The 19,778-nt window shown below is 39.6% G+C and overlaps 1 protein-coding gene across 1 annotated transcript in view; it reads right to left on the bottom strand.

The window, feature by feature from the left end:
- LARP7 (La ribonucleoprotein domain family member 7) overlaps window positions 1-16,913 on the bottom strand; it is a 19,554-nt gene extending 2,641 nt beyond the window's left edge. Inside the window, exons 1-11 of the mRNA XM_008637391.2 lie at window positions 16,705-16,913; window positions 15,584-15,684; window positions 15,411-15,494; window positions 13,102-13,266; window positions 12,481-12,589; window positions 11,471-11,845; window positions 10,800-10,929; window positions 8,231-8,379; window positions 7,262-7,380; window positions 4,632-4,791; window positions 2,482-2,573 (exon numbers count right to left, since the gene is read on the bottom strand). Of these exons, the coding sequence (XP_008635613.1) occupies window positions 2,482-2,573; window positions 4,632-4,791; window positions 7,262-7,380; window positions 8,231-8,379; window positions 10,800-10,929; window positions 11,471-11,845; window positions 12,481-12,589; window positions 13,102-13,266; window positions 15,411-15,494; window positions 15,584-15,684; window positions 16,705-16,912 (1,692 nt within the window). The 5' untranslated portion in view covers window position 16,913. The remainder of the gene's footprint in view (window positions 1-2,481; window positions 2,574-4,631; window positions 4,792-7,261; window positions 7,381-8,230; window positions 8,380-10,799; window positions 10,930-11,470; window positions 11,846-12,480; window positions 12,590-13,101; window positions 13,267-15,410; window positions 15,495-15,583; window positions 15,685-16,704) is intronic.
- Between the last annotated feature and the right edge of the window lie 2,865 nt (window positions 16,914-19,778).

Here is a 19,778-nt window from a genome sequence, read left to right on the forward strand (position 1 = left end):
GCTTGCAGGCACTCCTGCCTTGGCTTTGGCAACGGGAGACTCCAATAGGTCTGGAGTTTAAGGCTACAGACTGATGAATTGCTTTAGGGCTGAATAAAGTGGCACTGCCCTAAAAGGCAGTTCTGGCTGGAAGTTTTCCATCTGTATCAGTAAATGACAGAGGTGGTTTTATCAGGCAGTTAAACAGACAAAAGGGAAGATGGATTGGGAAGGGGCGGCAGAGGGGAGCAGAGATGTGACAATCAACCAGGCCTGGGGAAAAGACACTGGACACCTTTTTCACACCAAAGGATGGCCAGGCCTTTTCTGAGGAAGCTTGGGATTTTCAATCTCTTTTGGACATCTGGTTTATTATAGGAACTGTGCCAGAGGAAGTAAAATCTCTACCACTTGGCTTTGGTTTTGGGCACTGCACCAGCCATCTGCTGAAGTGATCCTTAACCCTTATCCTGAGGAAAGCTGAGTTGGCCTATAGTTTTTAGCAAGCACGGAAAAGAGGAATCTCAAACTGCCTAAACTCAAAAGCTGCATGCTGCATATGATGGGATGCAGTCCATGCATTTCAACACTGATGGAATGAAAACATAAGATGCCTTAATTCCAAGCATAAAGCAGCTAAACAGGCAAAAAGCTCCATTTCAAAATCTCGTAAGGCATTTCAAAACGTTACTATCAGAATAGACTTTGACAAGAAAGGCATGCTAATGGCACATTTTGCTGAAGGTATTTAGTTATGAATTATTGTATTACTTTTTTCTACCTTTGAGACCTTCAAAAGAAATCACTTTGGGAATACTAAGGAAAAATTTTCAAATGGGAATATATTAATGAACAGAAAAATATTTTTTAATGATCGATCTGTATTTCAGGAATACAGCCCGTCAAAAAGTAAGGAAGGGGTTAAGATTTACTGACTGCAGAGCAAGGCATTCTTGTCTTGATGTTTTGCCTAACAGCGTTAGCATTTAAATAGAATTCCCCAGGCTTTGAAGTTCACACCTCCCGGTGTGGCAAGGTGATGGGCAGGGGGAAGGAGCAGGAGTTTGCATCTTTGTGCTGCCATTGTTAGGCAGAACCGAGACAGTTTGTATTTGCAAGCCTAGATGAGGTACATTACTGCCCAATTTACACCAGTTTGGTCAACAAATATCAATCTTCAAAAGGTGAAGAGAAACTTGGAGCAAGGGCTCCTACGGTCAAAATTAAAGTCAAAGGTCCCACTGGCACCTTTGGTTTAAAAAAGTAAAAGTACATTTAAAAAAAAAACCTGGCAACAACCAAAAAAATGTTCTCAAGCTGCAGTTTTCAAATTCACTTTCTGCTTATATTAAAGAATAATGGCTCGAATCAATGCCATTTTTAGGCTTTTAAGAAAATTAAATTAGACCTTCGGGCAAAGCACATCTTTCTTTAAAAAAACTCAACTTATTTGTGTGCAGGATCTCTGAAAGACCATTCATACAAACAGGATAAGACATGCAAAGTATGCCTTACAAAAGATAAGGTTTTGACCTGTATGACTGCTGTTCCTTTAGGTCAATGAAATTTTCTATTATATACGGGACAATTTTTTTTTTTCCTAGGGTCCAGGAAACAAAGAGTCTCAAAAGTAATCAACAAATAATTAAGGTCAGATGATTCTGAAGTTTTGCAAGCCACAGCAAAAAAACCTCAGGCTAAAGCCAATTCAGAAACCTTATCTGGAGTGTGTGAAGCAAACCTGGCAATAAAACCTCTGTGAAATACTCTCTGGCTCCTCTCTGTCAGGTCAGGGATCTGACTTGGCTTAATGAGAGAACCCTTCATGCCTGGAAGGATCTGCTGGGGCTGGAGCAGAGGCAGCAGCCTGCAAGTTCATTGCAACACCCCCTCAAGGCTGCAGCCTGACGGGCACAGCGAGGAGAAGGCTGGTCTTTCCCAGTTGGGATCTGGAAGCTGTACAGCTATGGATGCTTGCAGGAGGACCCAGATTTGGCTGGGTCGGAGCAGTCAAACTGGTGCACAGGCTCCTGACCACACTGGGAACACACCAGCATTCGCCACAGCACAAACAAAATTATGTTAACTGTGAGGAAAATGAGATTGATTCTCAAGAAAATGATTTTCTGGATCATACCAGAGAATTAAGAGTGTAGCACTAGACTTGATTTCACTAGAGCACATCAAGAGTACTTAACTTACTAATTAGCTCATCCAGACAGGGTTTGAAAAGAAATCCAGCTTACAAATTAAGTTCTGGCCTTTAGTCATGGAGTTAACTTTCTCTAATTGTCCCTGTAAAGACAAGCCTTGCACTTGTCAACTGGAGCAGGACAGCCACACTCGTTACTTCGTGGCTGTAAAACCCTGCTTGCCAAGTCAGTAGGGAGTGATTTAACAGAATTAAATACACAGAGTATCAAAAACCGTGGAGCAGTGCAGTAACAGTGTCATGTTTTCCACCATGGCTGCCACAGGAAAAAGCTGTGATTTGCAGGTTACCTTCTCAGTACCCCGCTTCTTTTCTCGAGGCTGATTCAGCTTAGCTTGTCTGTCCACCAAAATCTTCTGCCAGTAACGTTGCTCATGGTCACCTTGGGGGAAAATGAACATTGAGGAATATCAATAAAAGGAGCCACAAGAAGTGGATGAAATCTTTTCTAAAGTAAACACTCATGAAAATACCTTTCAGGGAAACCCAACAAGTATTTCCCCAGTAGTCTTACATGTCCTATACACAGAAGCCATACAGAATTGCTCTCTACATGCCATCAGCAAAAGGAGCTGAGTTTTAGCTGAAGTTGCACCACAGCACACGGAGGCCCCTTTGATTTACTGATGTACTCAACCTCTGACTCATTTTAAACAACTACCAAACAGGAGGGGAAAAAAAGTAATTATTGTAAGAACAACTGAGACTATTTTGTTTCATCAAAACCATTGCCTGGAGTCTTCACGAGCTGTCAGGAATATTTGAACACAGGCAGCAATACAAAAGCAAGTAATTCTGCAGCTTTTCTCAGCATCTGCTTTGCAGGGAAGCAGCAGTTGACCACTTGTCCTTCTGGTGTGTGATGTAATTATCGCTATGGGAATTCTGTGATATTATTTCCATAGTCTCATCTTCATCCTCACGGGTTCATCTTCAGCCACAGGGCAGTTTCTGAAAGATCTTGGAAAAGACTCCTGCAAAAGTTAACATCTAAACATGATCACAGATGCTTACCATCTTGCCAGATGCCAAGCTGAAGATAGCTAAAGTCAAATCCTGAAGAGTAAAATACTACTGGGAAATGTTTAGCCCCTGCTGCAGGGAGCATTAAATTCTTTGCTTTTCATCTCTCACCTTCTGCCACCAAGAAAAACAAAAATCCCTACTATGAGTCCCTTGTGCATTCCTGGAAAGCTTTTCCATTCTCATTTTAATGAACCAGTTAGAAAAAAATAAATCTTAAGACTATGAATGGAATGCTCCTACAATGTAGTACTTACTCCTAATCTCCTACTGCACTCTTATGTAAGGATACAAAACCAGAGATAAACAGACACAGAGCACACAGCTGTAGAACACAAAATTTGAGGATATTTCTGGATCTCTGAAACACAGAGCACACTGGAGACAAATCTATCTCCACGTGACATTAGCAGCACTCACTGAATCTCAAACTCCAATTAACTTTGATATGATCATGAAGGTTAATGCTTCCATTAAAGCTTCCCCTTCTGCAATCCTTAAGTAGCGTTTTGGGGAGTCTACATCCCTGCACCCATGAGACTGGGCCCTATGTAAGGATTTGGGCAGGAGTGGGGTAAAATATTTAAATACACACATGAGGCAGTCTCATATTGATTGTTTAATCTGGGAGGTTTTTTTGCATATTCACAATTTTTGGTGTATCTCTTGAATACAGAAGTTCTGTGAATACACCAAGTTTGAGAGACTTCCTCTTTTTTCTATCCCTCAATTCCACAAAGAGGCTTCTCCACACTTGGCAAACTAATCTAGTCTAAGAGAAGATACAAATTTAGAACAGCACAGTAATTTCGGAAAGAAATAACACACATTAAAATAAAGTTCAAAAGTAGAGCCCTTAAGAACCCTTGGAGAATAACAACTTTTTTGTAAATACATTTTAAAAAAAAAAAAAAAAAGGCTTATTAGGGCCTAAATTATTCAACTTCCTGAAAAATAAAGATCAATTAGTAGGTAAGTGCTAAACCCACTTTACATGTATCCATGCTGTTAGATCCTTGCTATGTCATTTCACACACACGCTCAGTATTTTCAAGGAAGTCTTCCTTTAAAATTCTTTTGCACTATCAGAATGTTCTATTCATAAAGCTGAAATGTGAATTAAGTTCTATAGTCCTTTGCCACTGAAAGTGAAGCAAATCCATCTAAAAAGAACAGAATTAAGTTTGTAATAGCAAGCAAAAATCATTATTTTCCTCTGAATAGTGGCATAAAACCCCTTTTAGTTTTCCCAAGTTCATAGTAATTGCAAAATGAGAAGACTCTCAGAAAAAAACCAAACTAAACATGCAATCTTTTTCCCCAAGATATCTAAATATATCCATAAATTCACCAGAAACGATCCCTTTCGCAGTACTTACGGCTTCTCCTGTACTTCCATGAAAAAAAGAAGTCTTACCAGTGAGAACTTCGAATTTCCAGTTGTTTTTGATCTGTATTTCTTTGTACAATTTCATGACGGTCTGTGCATCCTCGGGAGTCTTAAAACGGACGTGACACTCGGTGTCTCCCTCCAGCATGTCAACATAAGCTACCTCAGCCAGCACTGCCAGAGCATCCTGCCAAAGCATGAGACAACACACACCATAAATCAGCCTTCAAAAAGAGAATATAAAAAGAGTGACTTTTGACCATTCCATTTGGAGGTCATTAACATTTTCAAAAAGGTCATGAAGCGAAGAGGCAGTAAGTGAACTTTGTCATTTAATCGATCAGTCTCTTGTCAAAGAATTTTGAATTAACATATTTTCCTAAGAAGGTTATAACTGAATTCTGATTTATGAGCCTGCAACCTCTACCCATCTATCTCTCATCGTGCCCTCCATCAACAACTTAAAGCAGTAATTCCTGGAAATGTTGTGGTATCATTTTACTAATGGAGCATTACCCCTTTATTTCAGCACTGTATCTGATTTTTTTTCAAAAGTAAAAACTGTGCAGTATAACATGTATAGATCTCAGCCTAACACAAAAATATCAAGCTTGATTCTACACGTTAAATGTACAAAAGCAAGCTGATTCATGGCAGATTATTTGAGAAAGGAGTAGTAGTAAAACAACTCTATCTTTATGAAGTGACCTCTGCCTGAAAATTTTCACCGACAGCTGAAAGGAGAAGAGTCACAAATGCTCTTGCAGATGAAGTACTTCGCTTGTAATTACTGCTGTTAGGGAAATTAAGTAGGACCACACATTCCTAGTCAATTTCGTTCACAGCAGGCAGCCCAAGTAAGATGCCTCTATTCAGGAATCACACACTGCTTTTAACCCTCCACTACCAAGGGCAGCCTTAAAACAGAACAAAATTTAAGTGACAACACTGTTAAGATCATTTGAGAGCCAGCAAAAGCTACTTTCCAGCCTTATCCTGTTATCCCAAAGTCAGGATTTCATGGAAAACTAAAACGAACCAAATAGTTCCATGGAGCTGGCAAAAACTAGCAGCCCTGAGGAGCACCTCAAGAGCAAAATAGGGAAGCAGTGAAGTGTAAAATTAAAATATCAAAATAATTTTTGAACAACACTGCAAAGACGTTTCCAAGTTGTGTGGCACGCATAACTGCTTCCATACCACGAGAAATGCAGATCGGTTCGGGAAGCCTGAGGGGGGGAAAAAAAGCCCTGGAAGCACTGCTTTGTGGCCTTTTGCTGCAGCTGACAGCCCAGTCACACAGCAAAGCCAGGTCTGGTTGCACTTCTGCCTTCCACAGTTAGGCAACTAGCATGGCCAGAAAAACAAAAAAGAAAGGAAAGAAATAGCAAAAACATTTCAGTTTTCTGTTATTTAAACGGTAAGCTTTCCTTTTGCCCACAACATATTAAGGCGTGACACAAACGTAACCCAGTGAGGTGTATCCTGCAGTCAAAGGGGCCTTCAGAGGCTACAGGGACAACTTGTACCACATTCTCTCAGTGTCTCCAACACTCAGACTGCACCAGCTGCCTTCAAATACACCGAGAAAGATTAGGCTGCTTAAGTTGAAACCCCACCACCAGTGAGATGAGGGGTTCTCACATATTGCTTAGGTTCATGTACACATCAAGCCTCATGAACTTGCAAGCAGCTGGTGACTCGAAATGGCCTCCTCAGCTATAAATGTTTGATAAACAGTATCAGAACTTGCGTTTTAAACCATTCCCTCATTGTCCTGAGTGGCCTGAATTATGTGCACCAACCTTGAGTTCAAGTTGTTCAAATTCTTTCCAGCTGCTACTCATCCTAAAAGTGCAATTCGGGAAAAAAAATGTCCTGTGTAACATGAATCGAAAATTCAGGATCTGGAAAAAGCCTGTTATTTCCTTTGGAAAACTCTTAATATTTCCATTTCGAAAGGATGCTGCTTAAAACTGGTATTTTTCTTAAGAAGAAATATTCTACTCAGTGTATGTAACTTTTGTGTCATCACACGTAACCAAAGGTATCTAAACACTTTTTGAATTGAGAAAAACAAGCACTTGTATTAGGAAAAAAGTGACTGAATCAACAAGTTCCACTGCTGTCACTCTCCCTGAAATGGAGTTTTTGTCATTGTAAAATTCTTATTGAAAGAAAGAAAATTGGTTGCTCATGCAGAGAGCATTCTCCTGCCCCCAAATTCCTGCTAAAGATAAAAACACCATAAACTTTAAAAAACCCCCACATATATACTTTTACAGCTCTTTTGTCAGGATGACTGGCACAGTGACAAATGCAGAGCACTGCAGCAGTCTCCAGCTCCTTTTTTTAAACTGGAAAGCACAAGAGCATTGCTTATTCTCCTCAATATTTTCGTTATACACCTGACATTGCTCCAAGCACACAAAAGCCTTGGTTTTACTTTGAAACGTACTCCTTAGTATATTTTGCCATGGAAAAATCTGCCATTAACAGATACTAAAGAAGAATCTGTACACAGCTACTGGCCAAATAGATGAAAAAAAAAAAAAAAAAATCAGTGAGACTGGGTGAAATGGTATTCCATATTCAAACATTTGGGGGCAGGGTAAGAGGAAAGACTAACAGCTGCCCTGAGGTTACAAAGGCATTACCTTGATCTGCTTCCTGCCCGGCAGGGGCTCGGTGCTAATGATCTTCACAATTACTCCGCTGACGAACTGAGGCCCCATTGTGTTGGCCTTGGCGGGAGGGGCACAATCTTCACTGGTGGCTGGTCAAGTTAAAAACAGGGTGGAGAAAAAAATAGAAAAAAGTTTTTACATTTATTAGGTTGAAAAAATTAAGAAGTTATGAAAGCACAGAACAATGTATACAAGCATCAAATATTGTTACTGTAGATGGAGGTTTATTAAACGAAGGATCAAGACTGTCCATAGGTTCCAGTCAATTTTAGTGTAAAAAAAAAAAAAAAAACAGCTTCAAGAAAAGTCTGAGAAAGTTTTACAGTCCACGGGGTCCTTCCTATAAGAATATTTTTTCTATTGTACCAATAGTAACCCCTCAGTTCTAGAGTGATTGAAAACATGCAGAGGGCCACTGGAACATCAATGTTAAAGCTACTCAAGGGAAGCACAGAGCATTCAGAGCAAATAAAATAAAGAAGAACTCTAAACCTGAAAAAAGAAGTAGAAATTTAACTATGAGGACATAATTACAAAGCTCATCTTATCTATAGAGCTGATAAAGCCCAATTCCAAGTTGGTTTTTTGCATATCTCTGGTACAGTTAAACCCAAGCAGGTCCGGCCCAAGCTGCAACACCCAAAAAGCTGATTGCTGATTTACCTCTCTGAGGCTAATTACAATTACCTCAATATAGCTGTAAGCCTGGAAAGTGCTACTGAAATATTCTGAAATCACTTTAGTATATATTTATATAACTCCTTACTCCCAAATCCACCTAAATACAGGGGGTTGCTCTTGCTATCTGACATTTTGAGAAAACAACAGCCATTTTACAAAATACAACCTTGTGGCAGTGTTTCTGCAAGATCAGGGTCTTGCAGCACTTCTGTTTGCATACTAGAAACATCAAGAAAACAAGAAAAAACCCAGGATTACTTTTGTCATTTTCAGATTTCTGCACACCAGATTCTGTTTCCATCTCTCCCACGGGCTCAGGTTTTATTTGAGACATCGTTTTCTTTAAGGAGGCCATACTGGCTTTCTGCAGGGCCAAATATTCTTGCTTCAAATCCATCCATTCAGTCCTAAAAGCAGCAACACAGGCACAGGACCGTCAGTTGTAAACAAGAAACTGATGTTTAGAAACTTAATGGTAATTTAACAGGTTACAAACAGCTTTAGGTGGACTTGGTGGACAGTGCAGACCATTCTGCCATTAGAGATCTCCCTGAACTTCAGTCAAATTCAGTTTTGTCCCTAGCTGAATTGCCGATGACTTTGCTTCAGATTTTAATAACCCAAGAGAGTTCCAACAACCTCAACCTATCGTTCCAACGGAGTGGCTTTCAAATTTGCTTTAAATATTCAGACAACATAGCAAACAGTTTGGTAAACTGTGTCTTCCACTGGAACTACACGAGAACAGGCACTAAATTCAGAGTTAATTCAGAGAGACAGTGAACTCTCAATTCACTGAATTAGTTCAGTGAACCCGCTCCTTTGTCACTATATTAAGAATCAGTCACTCATTTTCTAGAAAAAAATCATTGATGGAAAATCAACAACTGGTTAAACTCACCGAAAACCTACCGAGATAAGAACATTCCTCACTATTCAAATGCATTTTGGTTAAAAAGTACCCCCCCATGGAAGCAATTTATATATTTACATACATTTAACACGGAGATGTTTCTGCAAACAGCGAGAACTTTGCTCCACAGCAACACAATGCCCGCAGTGCCACTGTGAGAACGACTCATTGTTACCCTAATCTGTCCTATCAAACAAGCTGATAGAGGATTTTTAAAGAGGAGGATATCTTGTGGTAATGGTTTTAGCTGTTAACAGTGACAACTGTATACTTCAAAAAAGCATCCAGACTCACCCAGGATCATACATTCTCAACGGAGCAAAGGCATTAAAATAACAAAAGACCCACGTAAGGATTCGTGGAGATAAAAAGGCAACACCATCCCATAGCAAGGTTTGGTATAAATACAAGCTCAAGGAGGAGCTTGGTAACTTGTCTCGAAGGAAGAGGAGATCATGGAGAACAAGTCAGGCAAGTATTTGCCATGCTTATAGTCTTTAAACTTCTTTTACCCCTTTGCTACACTTGAATAACATTTAACTAAAACTCTGTGTTTGTTGCAGTGTGCTCAGAATGCCGGTGGCCGAGGACAAGCTCCGCTGATAACATTTTAATCAATTTTTTTTGGTGTGTGTGGACCCCTTTTACTTTAACATGGAGGTGCTTTCTGTGATATAGAAAAAGTAAGTGCTTCCATGTTTTAGTAGAGGTGAATCCTGATCGCAATCATGAAAGACCATCTGGGATTTTGCTTTTTTCATGGCCTGCAGATCAGTTGAAGATTTTTCGATCCGGGAAAAAGCTTTCATGTGAGCAAATCTTCTCCAAAAGCTAAAATCTAAGTGGCTAAAGTTCATTTGAAGCGATTTTTAATTTTAAAGGTCTCCCTTTGCTTTAACATGGAGGTACCTGCTGCCTAAAAAAGTAAGTGCTTCCATGTTTCAGTGGCGGTGGATCCTAATCTTCTAAGCCTTCTTACAAGGAATGTACATGTATGTTTTTTATTACTGCATTTTTGTTTTTAATTATTATGTAGTTCCTCCAACAAAGGACCCCCATTACTTAAATGTGGATGTGCTTGCTTTGCTCCACAACAGTAAGTGCTTCCATGTTTTAGTGGTGGTGAATCCTTTTTACCTCAACATTTCCCTTTGGAAATGTACCAAATTATGAAAAAATGTTTCTACATAAAGCCCAATTTTGAAGCACAAGACGGCGAGGACCCCCTCTACTTTAACATGGAGGTACTTGCTGGATGCCTAAAAAGTAAGTGCTTCCATGTTTTAGTTGTGGTGACTCCTAAAAGCCCAACACTTTTGGATTATGAGCTTGGCAGAACTCTACACATCAAGCAATGAAGACTTTAGTATTTCAATCTTTTTGCTACAGCCTAATACTGTTGCTAATATGCAACTCTGTTGTATAAAATTTGGAATTGCACTTTAGCAATGGTGATGGACTGTCAGACATATCAAGACTAAAAGAAATTTTTCAAGCAATAAAATGTTAAAAAGAGTATACATAACACGTGATTCTATCTTTCCTACAAGTGACAAAAAACTGCATACTGCAGGAAAACATGAGCAAGCCAACATTCTAAAAACATTAAAAATGTGGTACCACAAAGCAACAACGTTCACAAGATCCCTGAGATACAGAGAAATCGTAAAGTGCAAACAAAACTGCCAAGAGGCCCAACATAGACCGAGATTAAAAGTGTATATTAAACCTATAGATTTGTTTCATAAATACAGATGTGAAAACGGGAAAAACGTGGGGGATTTTGTTAGCATTAGTCTCATTCAGGAGTTCTCTCTTTCTGAAACCACCCAACCACTTCCCAGTACTACTGAGGGGGGGGAAAATCAAGTAACTCGGTGATATCACAGAAAACAGATAATGTATGTCACCTACTTGGAGAGCACTCTGAGCGGAATGACTTCTTCACCCATTTTGTGTCTTTCTTTGTGTTTTTTCTTGTGTTTTCTTTTGGATTTGGAAAGGGATGTTTCTTTCTTGTCTTTGTCTTCTTCTGCAGAAACTTCTACATTAAACAGTCCAAATGAAAACATGTTGAATTCTGACATAGTTAGATGTTATTTCAATAAAATCACATGCAATATCTACTGGTTCCTTGCATTAACTACTTCTAGTCCATTTCATCAACTACCCAAATTTACTTAACTTGTCAGACTAAATCTGATTTCAATGCAGCTTATCTCATCTCATGAAACAAACTGGATCATTAGCTTTTCCCTTTTGTATTTTAATTTATTTACCTAGATTCCTGGGCTGTCCCCATGTGCCTAGGCCGTCTGTTTAACCCACACATTACTTGACTCAAGTTCTATTGATATGAACTTCTTTGAACTATTTTTACTATTGATTAGATTTCCCTGCTTTGGCAATGCAGGTTCTTCCTTATTCTCCCATGTAGCTCCTTGCCTTAACAGTGACTCCTTGCTAATGCCTCCACTATATCCAGCCTATCTCTCCTCATCCATACAGGGTACCTGCCATTCCCTTTCATTCATGCATATATTATCATGCAAATCATGATAATAAAAAGAGGCAAGATTTTTTACCATTGGCATCTTTTGGAGCTTCTGTTGTTTCTTCTTTTACTGTTTCAACTTCATCTTTTTCAGCAGTTTTCTTGACTTTTGGAGCTGATGCCTCACCATCTCCTGAGCTGGTTCTTTTTCTCTTTCCTGGCCTGCTTTCCCAGGTTACCTCTGAGCTCTCTGTTCTGTCCCATTTCCTTTTCTCCCTTTTGGAGGGCTGCCTGGGAGTCTCAGTTCCCTCCATCTCAGAACACTCTGATGGAGTCCTGTGTCTTTTAGACTTGGGTACTGGCTCTGTTGTAGTGTTTATGTTTAATTCCTTCGGCTCTGCAGCTGCCTGTGCACTGCTCTCTTTCTTGATTTTGGATTTCTTTTTTTTCTTCTTTTTCTTCTCTTCTGGATTAAAAACACAATATTTAAAACTGCCCATGATTTAACATGAGATTAGATTTAACTTAAACAATCATGATAGCACATATCATGATAAAACTGGGTTGTTAAATGAGATGCTTGTCTCTGGCATTTCTATGGGAGAGATGCAACACTGACATGAAGTTTTTCCTGGGTGCTTTAAGAAGGAAAATAAATGGGTGTAAAGCAAGGTTGAAAAAACATGGATTTGATTTCATTATTTTTGTTTCCAATAACAGTTACTGGTATAACAAAGAACTAGTGATAATGGCGAGGAATAGTAATGGGATTTATAATTAGTCTTACGAAAGAGATGAGAAGGTGTCTGGAGTCTGGGAAATTGTATTACACCACAAGAAATGAGGGAAAATGTTTTGGTGATGAAGTTGCAACGTAGTCCTGTCATGCTGGTTTGTAAGTTACAGTAGATTTTTCATACTTAAGCCTATGCTGGCCCAACACAGCAACATGCATGGTTTTTATTAAAAACTTTTAAGAAACATGAAATTAAACTGCAGTAACACAGCAGCTGAAATTTTTGTCTTCAGAAGCTGAGACACAAAACTCATCCAAATAACTTAATAATGGTTCCTTGATCCCAATAATTTAGCAACACTTACCTACTACAGTGTTGTTACTTGAATTCAGTGTAGGAACTGGTTTATTCTTTACTGTTTTGGGGAAAATCCCAGGTTTCCGTGGCGCTTCTTCTGGTGGATTATTCAAAAACTAGAAGAAGGAAAATGAAAACCACATAACATGACTAAAAAAAAAAAATCATACTTTAAAGACTCTGCATTCAACTAAAAACCAGCAATCCTAATCACATTTCAATACATAAATACTTTCAAATACATTTAAATACAAAAAAATTTGTATGACCATGCTTGCTTGACAAAATTTAATAATCATTTTACTGGTGCACAGAGATCTCTTTCTGTAAAAGATGCCAAGAGTGGCCAACCAAATTATTTGAAAAAAAAAAAAAAAAAAAAAAAAAACAAAGCCATTGTATTTCTACAAAGTCTTCAGGTTATTAAAAGAATTAAATCTTTAAAGAATTGTGGAACTGATTGTAGGTCTGGGAGTAGCAAAGAGGAACTCCTGTTAAGTGAAGCTTATAAATGATGATATTTTAGGAATTTCTCTAAGATTTAGTAGGTGACCTAGTAAAGAGCACATCATTCATATCACAATGTGACACCAGGAACAATGTCAGCAGCAGAGGCACCAGCACTCACCTCAATGGCTTTCTCTGCTTGTTCTTTAGTTTCAAATTCAACAAAAGCAAAGCCCTTTGGATCACCAGTACTTTTATACCGGGGGATACTGACGTAAACTACGTTGCCACACTTCCCAAACACCCGCTCAATCCAACTGTGATTGACGTTTTTGGGAAGCAGCTCCTAAAGGAGGAAAAAAAAAAATTGAAGTTTGATGCTAAAACGTTGAGAGTCACAGTATCCAGGCAGTAAAAAGTGACCTGAGAACAGATCTCTAATCATTCATACACCTGTAACAAATACATGATGTATTTAATTTAGATGCTTATTTCTTCCTGTGACAGACACCGAGACCTGCAGCTGTATCTTTGCAACATAAAATCTCTCAGTAAATTTAAAACCTTGGAGCAAATACAGGACCGGCATGTCCCAAAAGACCCTCTGCAAAGCACAAGCTATTTTTTTCCTAATTGTTGGTAATGCAGGAAGGTATCACAGAAAGAATTCCAGCAGGCCAGTAAAGAGTCACTACTGCTAAAATTTTTACCAGTAGCCAGTATTTTCAAGTTTTGCAGTTAGAGCTTAATTCATCAGATGAGCAGAAACTTTTAGGCAGCTTCCTGGATGACAAAACTGCCTGTTTTTACTTCTATAAAGTCCTTAATATAGCAACACATGTTAGCAGCTTGCAGACACGGTGTCTGAGTTCAACATTTCCCCTCCTCCATCAGAGAAATCGTGTCGCACCAATTTCTCACTAGACCCAACGGAACACTTTAAAATCCCACTCTCAAATTCATGCCTAAACAACAACAGTGTTGCCACTACTTGATTTTTTTTTTTCCACAACAAGTTACTGCACTAAAAGGTTCTCCTCGCAGGGAAACACTTATCACATTCAGATTTTCTTTTTACGCAAACTTTGCCACACTCAGAAGAACATTTTGGTATGGTTTGGCTTTAAGTTGAAAAGCCAGTTACTTCAAGTTTTAAAGATTTTATGGGATGAGTGCAAAATAATAGTATAACAGTGAAGTCAATGTTAAAGCATATTAAAGTCAGATTATTCCAGAAAAATTTAATTTACCAACACTTGGACTACTTCTTCTCTCCCCACTGCCACATACCAGCTATTTACAAAACATTTAGCCACACAGTTAAGCTCTGTATAGACAATGTAGCTCATGACACGAGAATATCTTATCCAAAAATGATACTGACAAAGTATTTCAGAGTTCTAAGCAGTCCCTGCAATCACGTTAGGAAAATATTATGTCTGGCACATTGTATTTAAAAGAAACAAAACCCAACCACCTTTTTGGGGCTTTTGTTAAGGAAGGAATCATCAGAGCAATTCAGTTCCTCCTTATCTGGATGGGCTGGCATTTTGGCCATGATTATTGTGCATCTTTATCACAGAAAACTCAGTGCTGTCTGGAAAATACTAAGTCAGCTGCTAACAGCTGCAGGTACAGAGCAAAAATGGTACTTGTCATAAAAACCAAACAGAGACAAAGCAAATTCCACAGTGGCTTCAAATCTAGTGGGGAAAAAAAAAAAAAAACCAAAAAAAACTGCCGAGGGTTTATAAATAAGCAGCAGCTCAACCATCGGATTTTTTCCAAGCGACCACTCAAGTGGCTCAGTAACTTAACAGCTTTTTCACTCTGACACAGCTGAAATACCATGGAGAAATGCAGACTTATCCCATCAGCACAAGCTATTTTCATTTAAATTAAGCAGTCATTCCAGTATCAAGGTAGCCACAGGACAGTGTGCTATTAGGAGGACTGTTAAAATTTTTCAGGTATATTCTGCCTTTAAAGGAATGTTGTTTGTGTGTACAAAACCAGAGGCGCTTGCAATAACAGATCTTATAAACAGATAATGCTGTTTAAAGTACCCTGATAAAACTTGGGAACCCAGCTAGATCCTGTTTGAAGAAACTAATTTAGTTGTTATTAGAAAGCTTTAACTACATTAACGTAATTAGTAAATATTACTTAATACCACTGGTGCTCCTCTAATGGCATTAAAAAAGCCCAGTGAACACAGTAATAGCCCAATGAAATTTCACCTTTTCAGCCAGAGAGGCAGCATTTGGCTCAGCATTTAAAACGATTTAAGCTGGCACAAGAAATCTGAGCACGAAACGAAGCCCTTTCTTGCCACAGTCACTCTCAGCTCTTGCTCACCTGCCTTTGCTCTATTAATATTTTTTAACCTTTGCTGCACAATCAGCAGCAGCCAACAAAAATCCTGATGCACAAATGGAGTTTCTACAGTTAGGAACAAACAGGCAGGGAGAAACACAAGTCCAGCCTTACCACATAGACAGTGCGACTGTCCACGTCCTTTGGGCGCTCGCCCAGAGGTTGGCGTCTCCTGATCCTGGTTCCTTCCAAGTCCAACTAAAAGTAGGGAGAAATAAGCATTTTCCATGAGATTATTGCTTGCTTTTCCAGCACCAGCCAATACAGAAAGGTGAGATGTTAAATACCTCTACAACAGATGAACTTTTAACTGCCCGAGCGATCAGCTTGCCGTCAGTAGTCAATTTTTTCATTTTGTTGAAAGAAACAAGAAGTGATATGTCAACATCTAGGGTGGAAGAAAGTGCAATTATGAAATCAGGTGATGTCTTCTATTCCACTAGTTTTCTTGCGAAACAAACTGCAAGTTCTAAGCACAGTATTTAGCCAAGGATTCACAGAAAATTTTTACCGTCAAAATTCAAGTTTCAAGTAGACATAAATTTAATTTTCTTTTGTGCTAACCTTTATCAAAGGAATTTTGTTCTTTTACCTCCCCACTGATAACTGTTGTCTTTGAAGAGAAAGGACGAGACCCCCCCCCCCCCATTTTTTCACACCAAAAAAACAATCGAAAACATGCCTCTCCTTCAAGTACTCTATTGAGTATTTAACCCAGTGCTACCAACACAAAAAGCCCCTGCTTGCACTTCACTTGCAAGAGTCATGCCTCTAAAACCTTGACAAAAAATTATGTAGCACCAGTCTTAATAAACATCTAGACATCTCTAGTATCTCTAGAAAATGTAGGGTAAATTTTAGTTATTTATTACTTTATTAATTATTTAAGGGGGCCCTTAGAAAAGTCCAACCAATCACACGAAAAATTGTCTGAAGAGACTCACAGTAACCCTACAAGCATATATAGAATTTCTTTTCAAACTTTGAGAGAAAACATGAAAAAAGTACCTATGCCTAACAACAAATTCGAGTGGAATTTTAATTTCTGCATGTATCTACCCTGCAAAACAAGTACAGTACCTCTGAGGGCAAAATGACTCGTTTCATGGCTTGTTCTTGAAATTATACAAAAATGGAAAAAGAAAACCAGGTCTCCCAGTCATTTCTACCCTGGCAGATGTCCTTAACTTAGGGCTAATGTGGCAGGAGAAGAGAAAGAGCACAAAGTTTTTAAAATCTAGTAGTAGTTCTGCCTCCTGAGCTGCTGATGCCGATTTGCAGCATGAAACTCTTGCCTTTCCCAGGAGAAGACATGCACCTCAAAATAACTTGTCGCTGTTACCAGCAATACAGGGAAGAACAAAGTGAAGCTAAACTGTTCACTGAAATATGCTGAATATAAACTTACACCCATCTCTGGACTTCTCTATTTGTTCTCGGAGAAATCTGTCTTTGTGGAGATTAACATCACCAAACCAGAAATCCACTTGCTTGGCTATATCTGCCAGCACCTGTTTAACTCTTGACCTCTTCTTCTTCTCTCTTTCCTTTTTCTGCTCAGTGCTTTCTTCTTCCATGGCTTTGTCTCTTGTCGTTTCAGTCTCCATTCCTGTCATTCTGTCAAAGGAGAGATAAATATAATCTTAAAAAAACAAAAAGTCTTATTTCAAGGAGTAAACATTCTTGTTCAATCTTTTGCCCTGTTACCAGAAAAGCAAGCTACTTGCTAAAAGAAGTCCACAACAACTAAAGCTGAAAAGCAGCTAATTTCCCTCCTCATAAACGCATTTTTCTAAGAATTAAAAAGATACATATTTTTTTCCCCACTCCCCCTAACTCCTAGCACAAACCATTAGAAAGATCACACAACAAACCCAGGAGCACTACACGCTTCAGAAACTAACCCTGATCACGGCAGATAATAGTACAGTTTGTTTTTAAAAATTTGTCTTTATTATGTCAAAAATGCAAACCACTCACTCCATCATCTGCCAAGGCCCTGCCCAAGAGCAGTAATTCAGTAAAGGGTCTCTGATTTTAATGGCAAACCAAGGTCTGTCAGAATGAGGCCCCTGAAAAATAAATACTAACCAGAAGCAAGTGACTTAATACACAGATTCATCTTGAAAAATATAAAACCTTTTTAATGCATCAATCCATCTCTTTTGTTCACATTTCGATTCGCTGTAGCTGAAAACTGCCAGTCACCACTTCAGTACCTCATTTCACACGAGTAAAACAAAGCAACGCTGCCAGAAGCAGACAGCTTTTGGAAAATTAAATTAACACAAAAATTAAAGTAATTAATGTCGCAATCACCATATGAAAGACTTCTCAGCTCTCTGCCAAGGCAGCAGAGAGCGAAACGTGAGCTCAGCCATCAGAGAGGAAGCCCACCTCGACAACAGGATGGCGAAATGGAAATGGTCCCCAAATTATTGTGCAAATCAGGCTTCCTCAGCCGGAGATCAGTTTCTCCCCCGCTGTGAGCTGACGACTCAAGGTAGTGAAAGGTCAGCAGTTACCTTGGAAAGATAAGCCAGGTAAAACTGCTCAGCAAGTTCAAGCTCCACTCAAGCCCTTCAGCAAGTTTTTTATATTCATAACCAGCAGACAACACGCTGCTTAGCTGAGGGCTAACACGGCGGTGCACCATAAACGTAAAACATCATTATGGGATACTTGTAGTGACTGAACAGCATTAAGGGACCACACCAACATATTAGTGTGGCTCATGGACAGCACAGCTTTGTTTTAAGTTGAGTCTCCCAGCTCTGGGACTTCCTTCCCAGAGGAGGGGTTCTCATTCAAGTTAGAATAAAAACAGCTGCAAGCTGCATTCCGGGCTTCCCCCTCACTTTGTGCTTTAGGAATGAAGCTTTGAGAAAATTACTTTGTACTGCAAGCTCCTCCAGAGTCAGAGCAAAAATCACCTATTAATATGTACACGAAAATCCAAGTAATTAATGCAGCAACCTCCCTATGCCCGGCTGCAAGACAATTTGTATTTTTCACATGTCAATTCTCACACTGCCAGCACTGCTCTGATAAACAATTAAAATCAGAGGAAAGCAAAAGCAGGCTCAAAACTTCACACTGATAAAGTAAAAGATCTCCTTAAAAGAAATAAAATCGCAGTGCCTCTGTGTGCCAGAGTGAAACCAGAAGAAGGAGGGATAATTAAACATGGGGAAGGAACTTTAGGAAAGCAACGATAATGTAAGTCAAAATAACACAGCTCCACACCCAACTATAGAAACTTATCTAGGCTCGATAAAAATTAAAGATGCCCCTGTTAACCCATATCCAACCCCAATTTCTGTTATGATCAAAATCTAGAAAACATAATCAAATTCAACAGTAATCCAAGGTCTAGAAACAACAGGGTGCAGATATAAAATACACTTTATTCTTTTAAGCACTGATGCAAATGTTTGTTTCCTTGGGGCATTTTAAAAAGTAAAATGGGGCAACAGGGCGTGGGGGAGAAAAAAGAAGAATTGAAAATACTTTATATACTATGAAAATGTTTCTGTACAGTCAGTGGCAGCCCTAGGCAGGTACCGCAGAATAAATGCAAGTAATCAGCAAACCTGGAACTACTTAAAAAGACACATCCTGTAACAGTTTTACACCAATACAGACACAGGCAGCGCTGCAGCAGTGAAGTTCCTGCCCTGCCCTGAAACTTCTCTCTATGCAAAGTGAGGTAACAAAGGACAGGAGTTACTAGATGGGGGCCAGCACAAATTTCTTAACCCAAACCCAGAGAACCTTCTTCTTTTCCTCTCCCATTATAAGCAATGAAACAAATACATCATTTTAAACGCAGTTGTAAGGCATTTAATATATTCATGAAACTAGTGTGCCCACAAACAGAAAAAGCTTGACAGTGATGAGTGTTAAGGCTGTTCGCACACACAGGGAGACACATCCCTGTGTGCCAGTTGTGCCCTTCCCTCTGTCATCCCAGGAGGGGCAGAGTGGATTTATTTGTGTTCCAAGACTGGACATGGGACTTAGTGCCATGGTCTGGTTGACAAGGCGGTGATCGGTCAAAGGCTGGACTCGATCTCAGAGGTCTCTTCCCAACATGAGCGATTATGTGGTTATAAGTAAAATATATGCCAGCAGCAGACTCTGCCCCAAAGGGCAGCCCAGCTCCTTTACCTCACCATATCTCACCCTCAAGAAACACAGCTGAATTTTGTGATCTGAGAACTAATTTCTGGTTCTTCCCTGTTGGGAAAAGCAGGTGATTAAAGAACTGAACAAGCAGCAGAGCTGCTGGACGGAGAGTCACCTGCGCATCACTTGCGGGCAAAGCCACCTCAGCGCCCGGGGGCGGTGACGAGCCCTCAGGAAGGCGCCACACGCGTCGGGAGCAGCGGGCACCGGGAGAAGAGGATGCCCGGGGCGGGCAAAGGCCGGGCAAAGGTTACAGTGCGATGCCGGCGGGGAGCGATGACCCGAGGGGACCGA

Source organism: Corvus brachyrhynchos, unplaced genomic scaffold (genome assembly GCF_000691975.1).
Source record: "Corvus brachyrhynchos isolate BGI_N302 unplaced genomic scaffold, ASM69197v1 scaffold597, whole genome shotgun sequence".
NCBI classification, from domain to species: Eukaryota; Metazoa; Chordata; class Aves; order Passeriformes; family Corvidae; genus Corvus; species Corvus brachyrhynchos.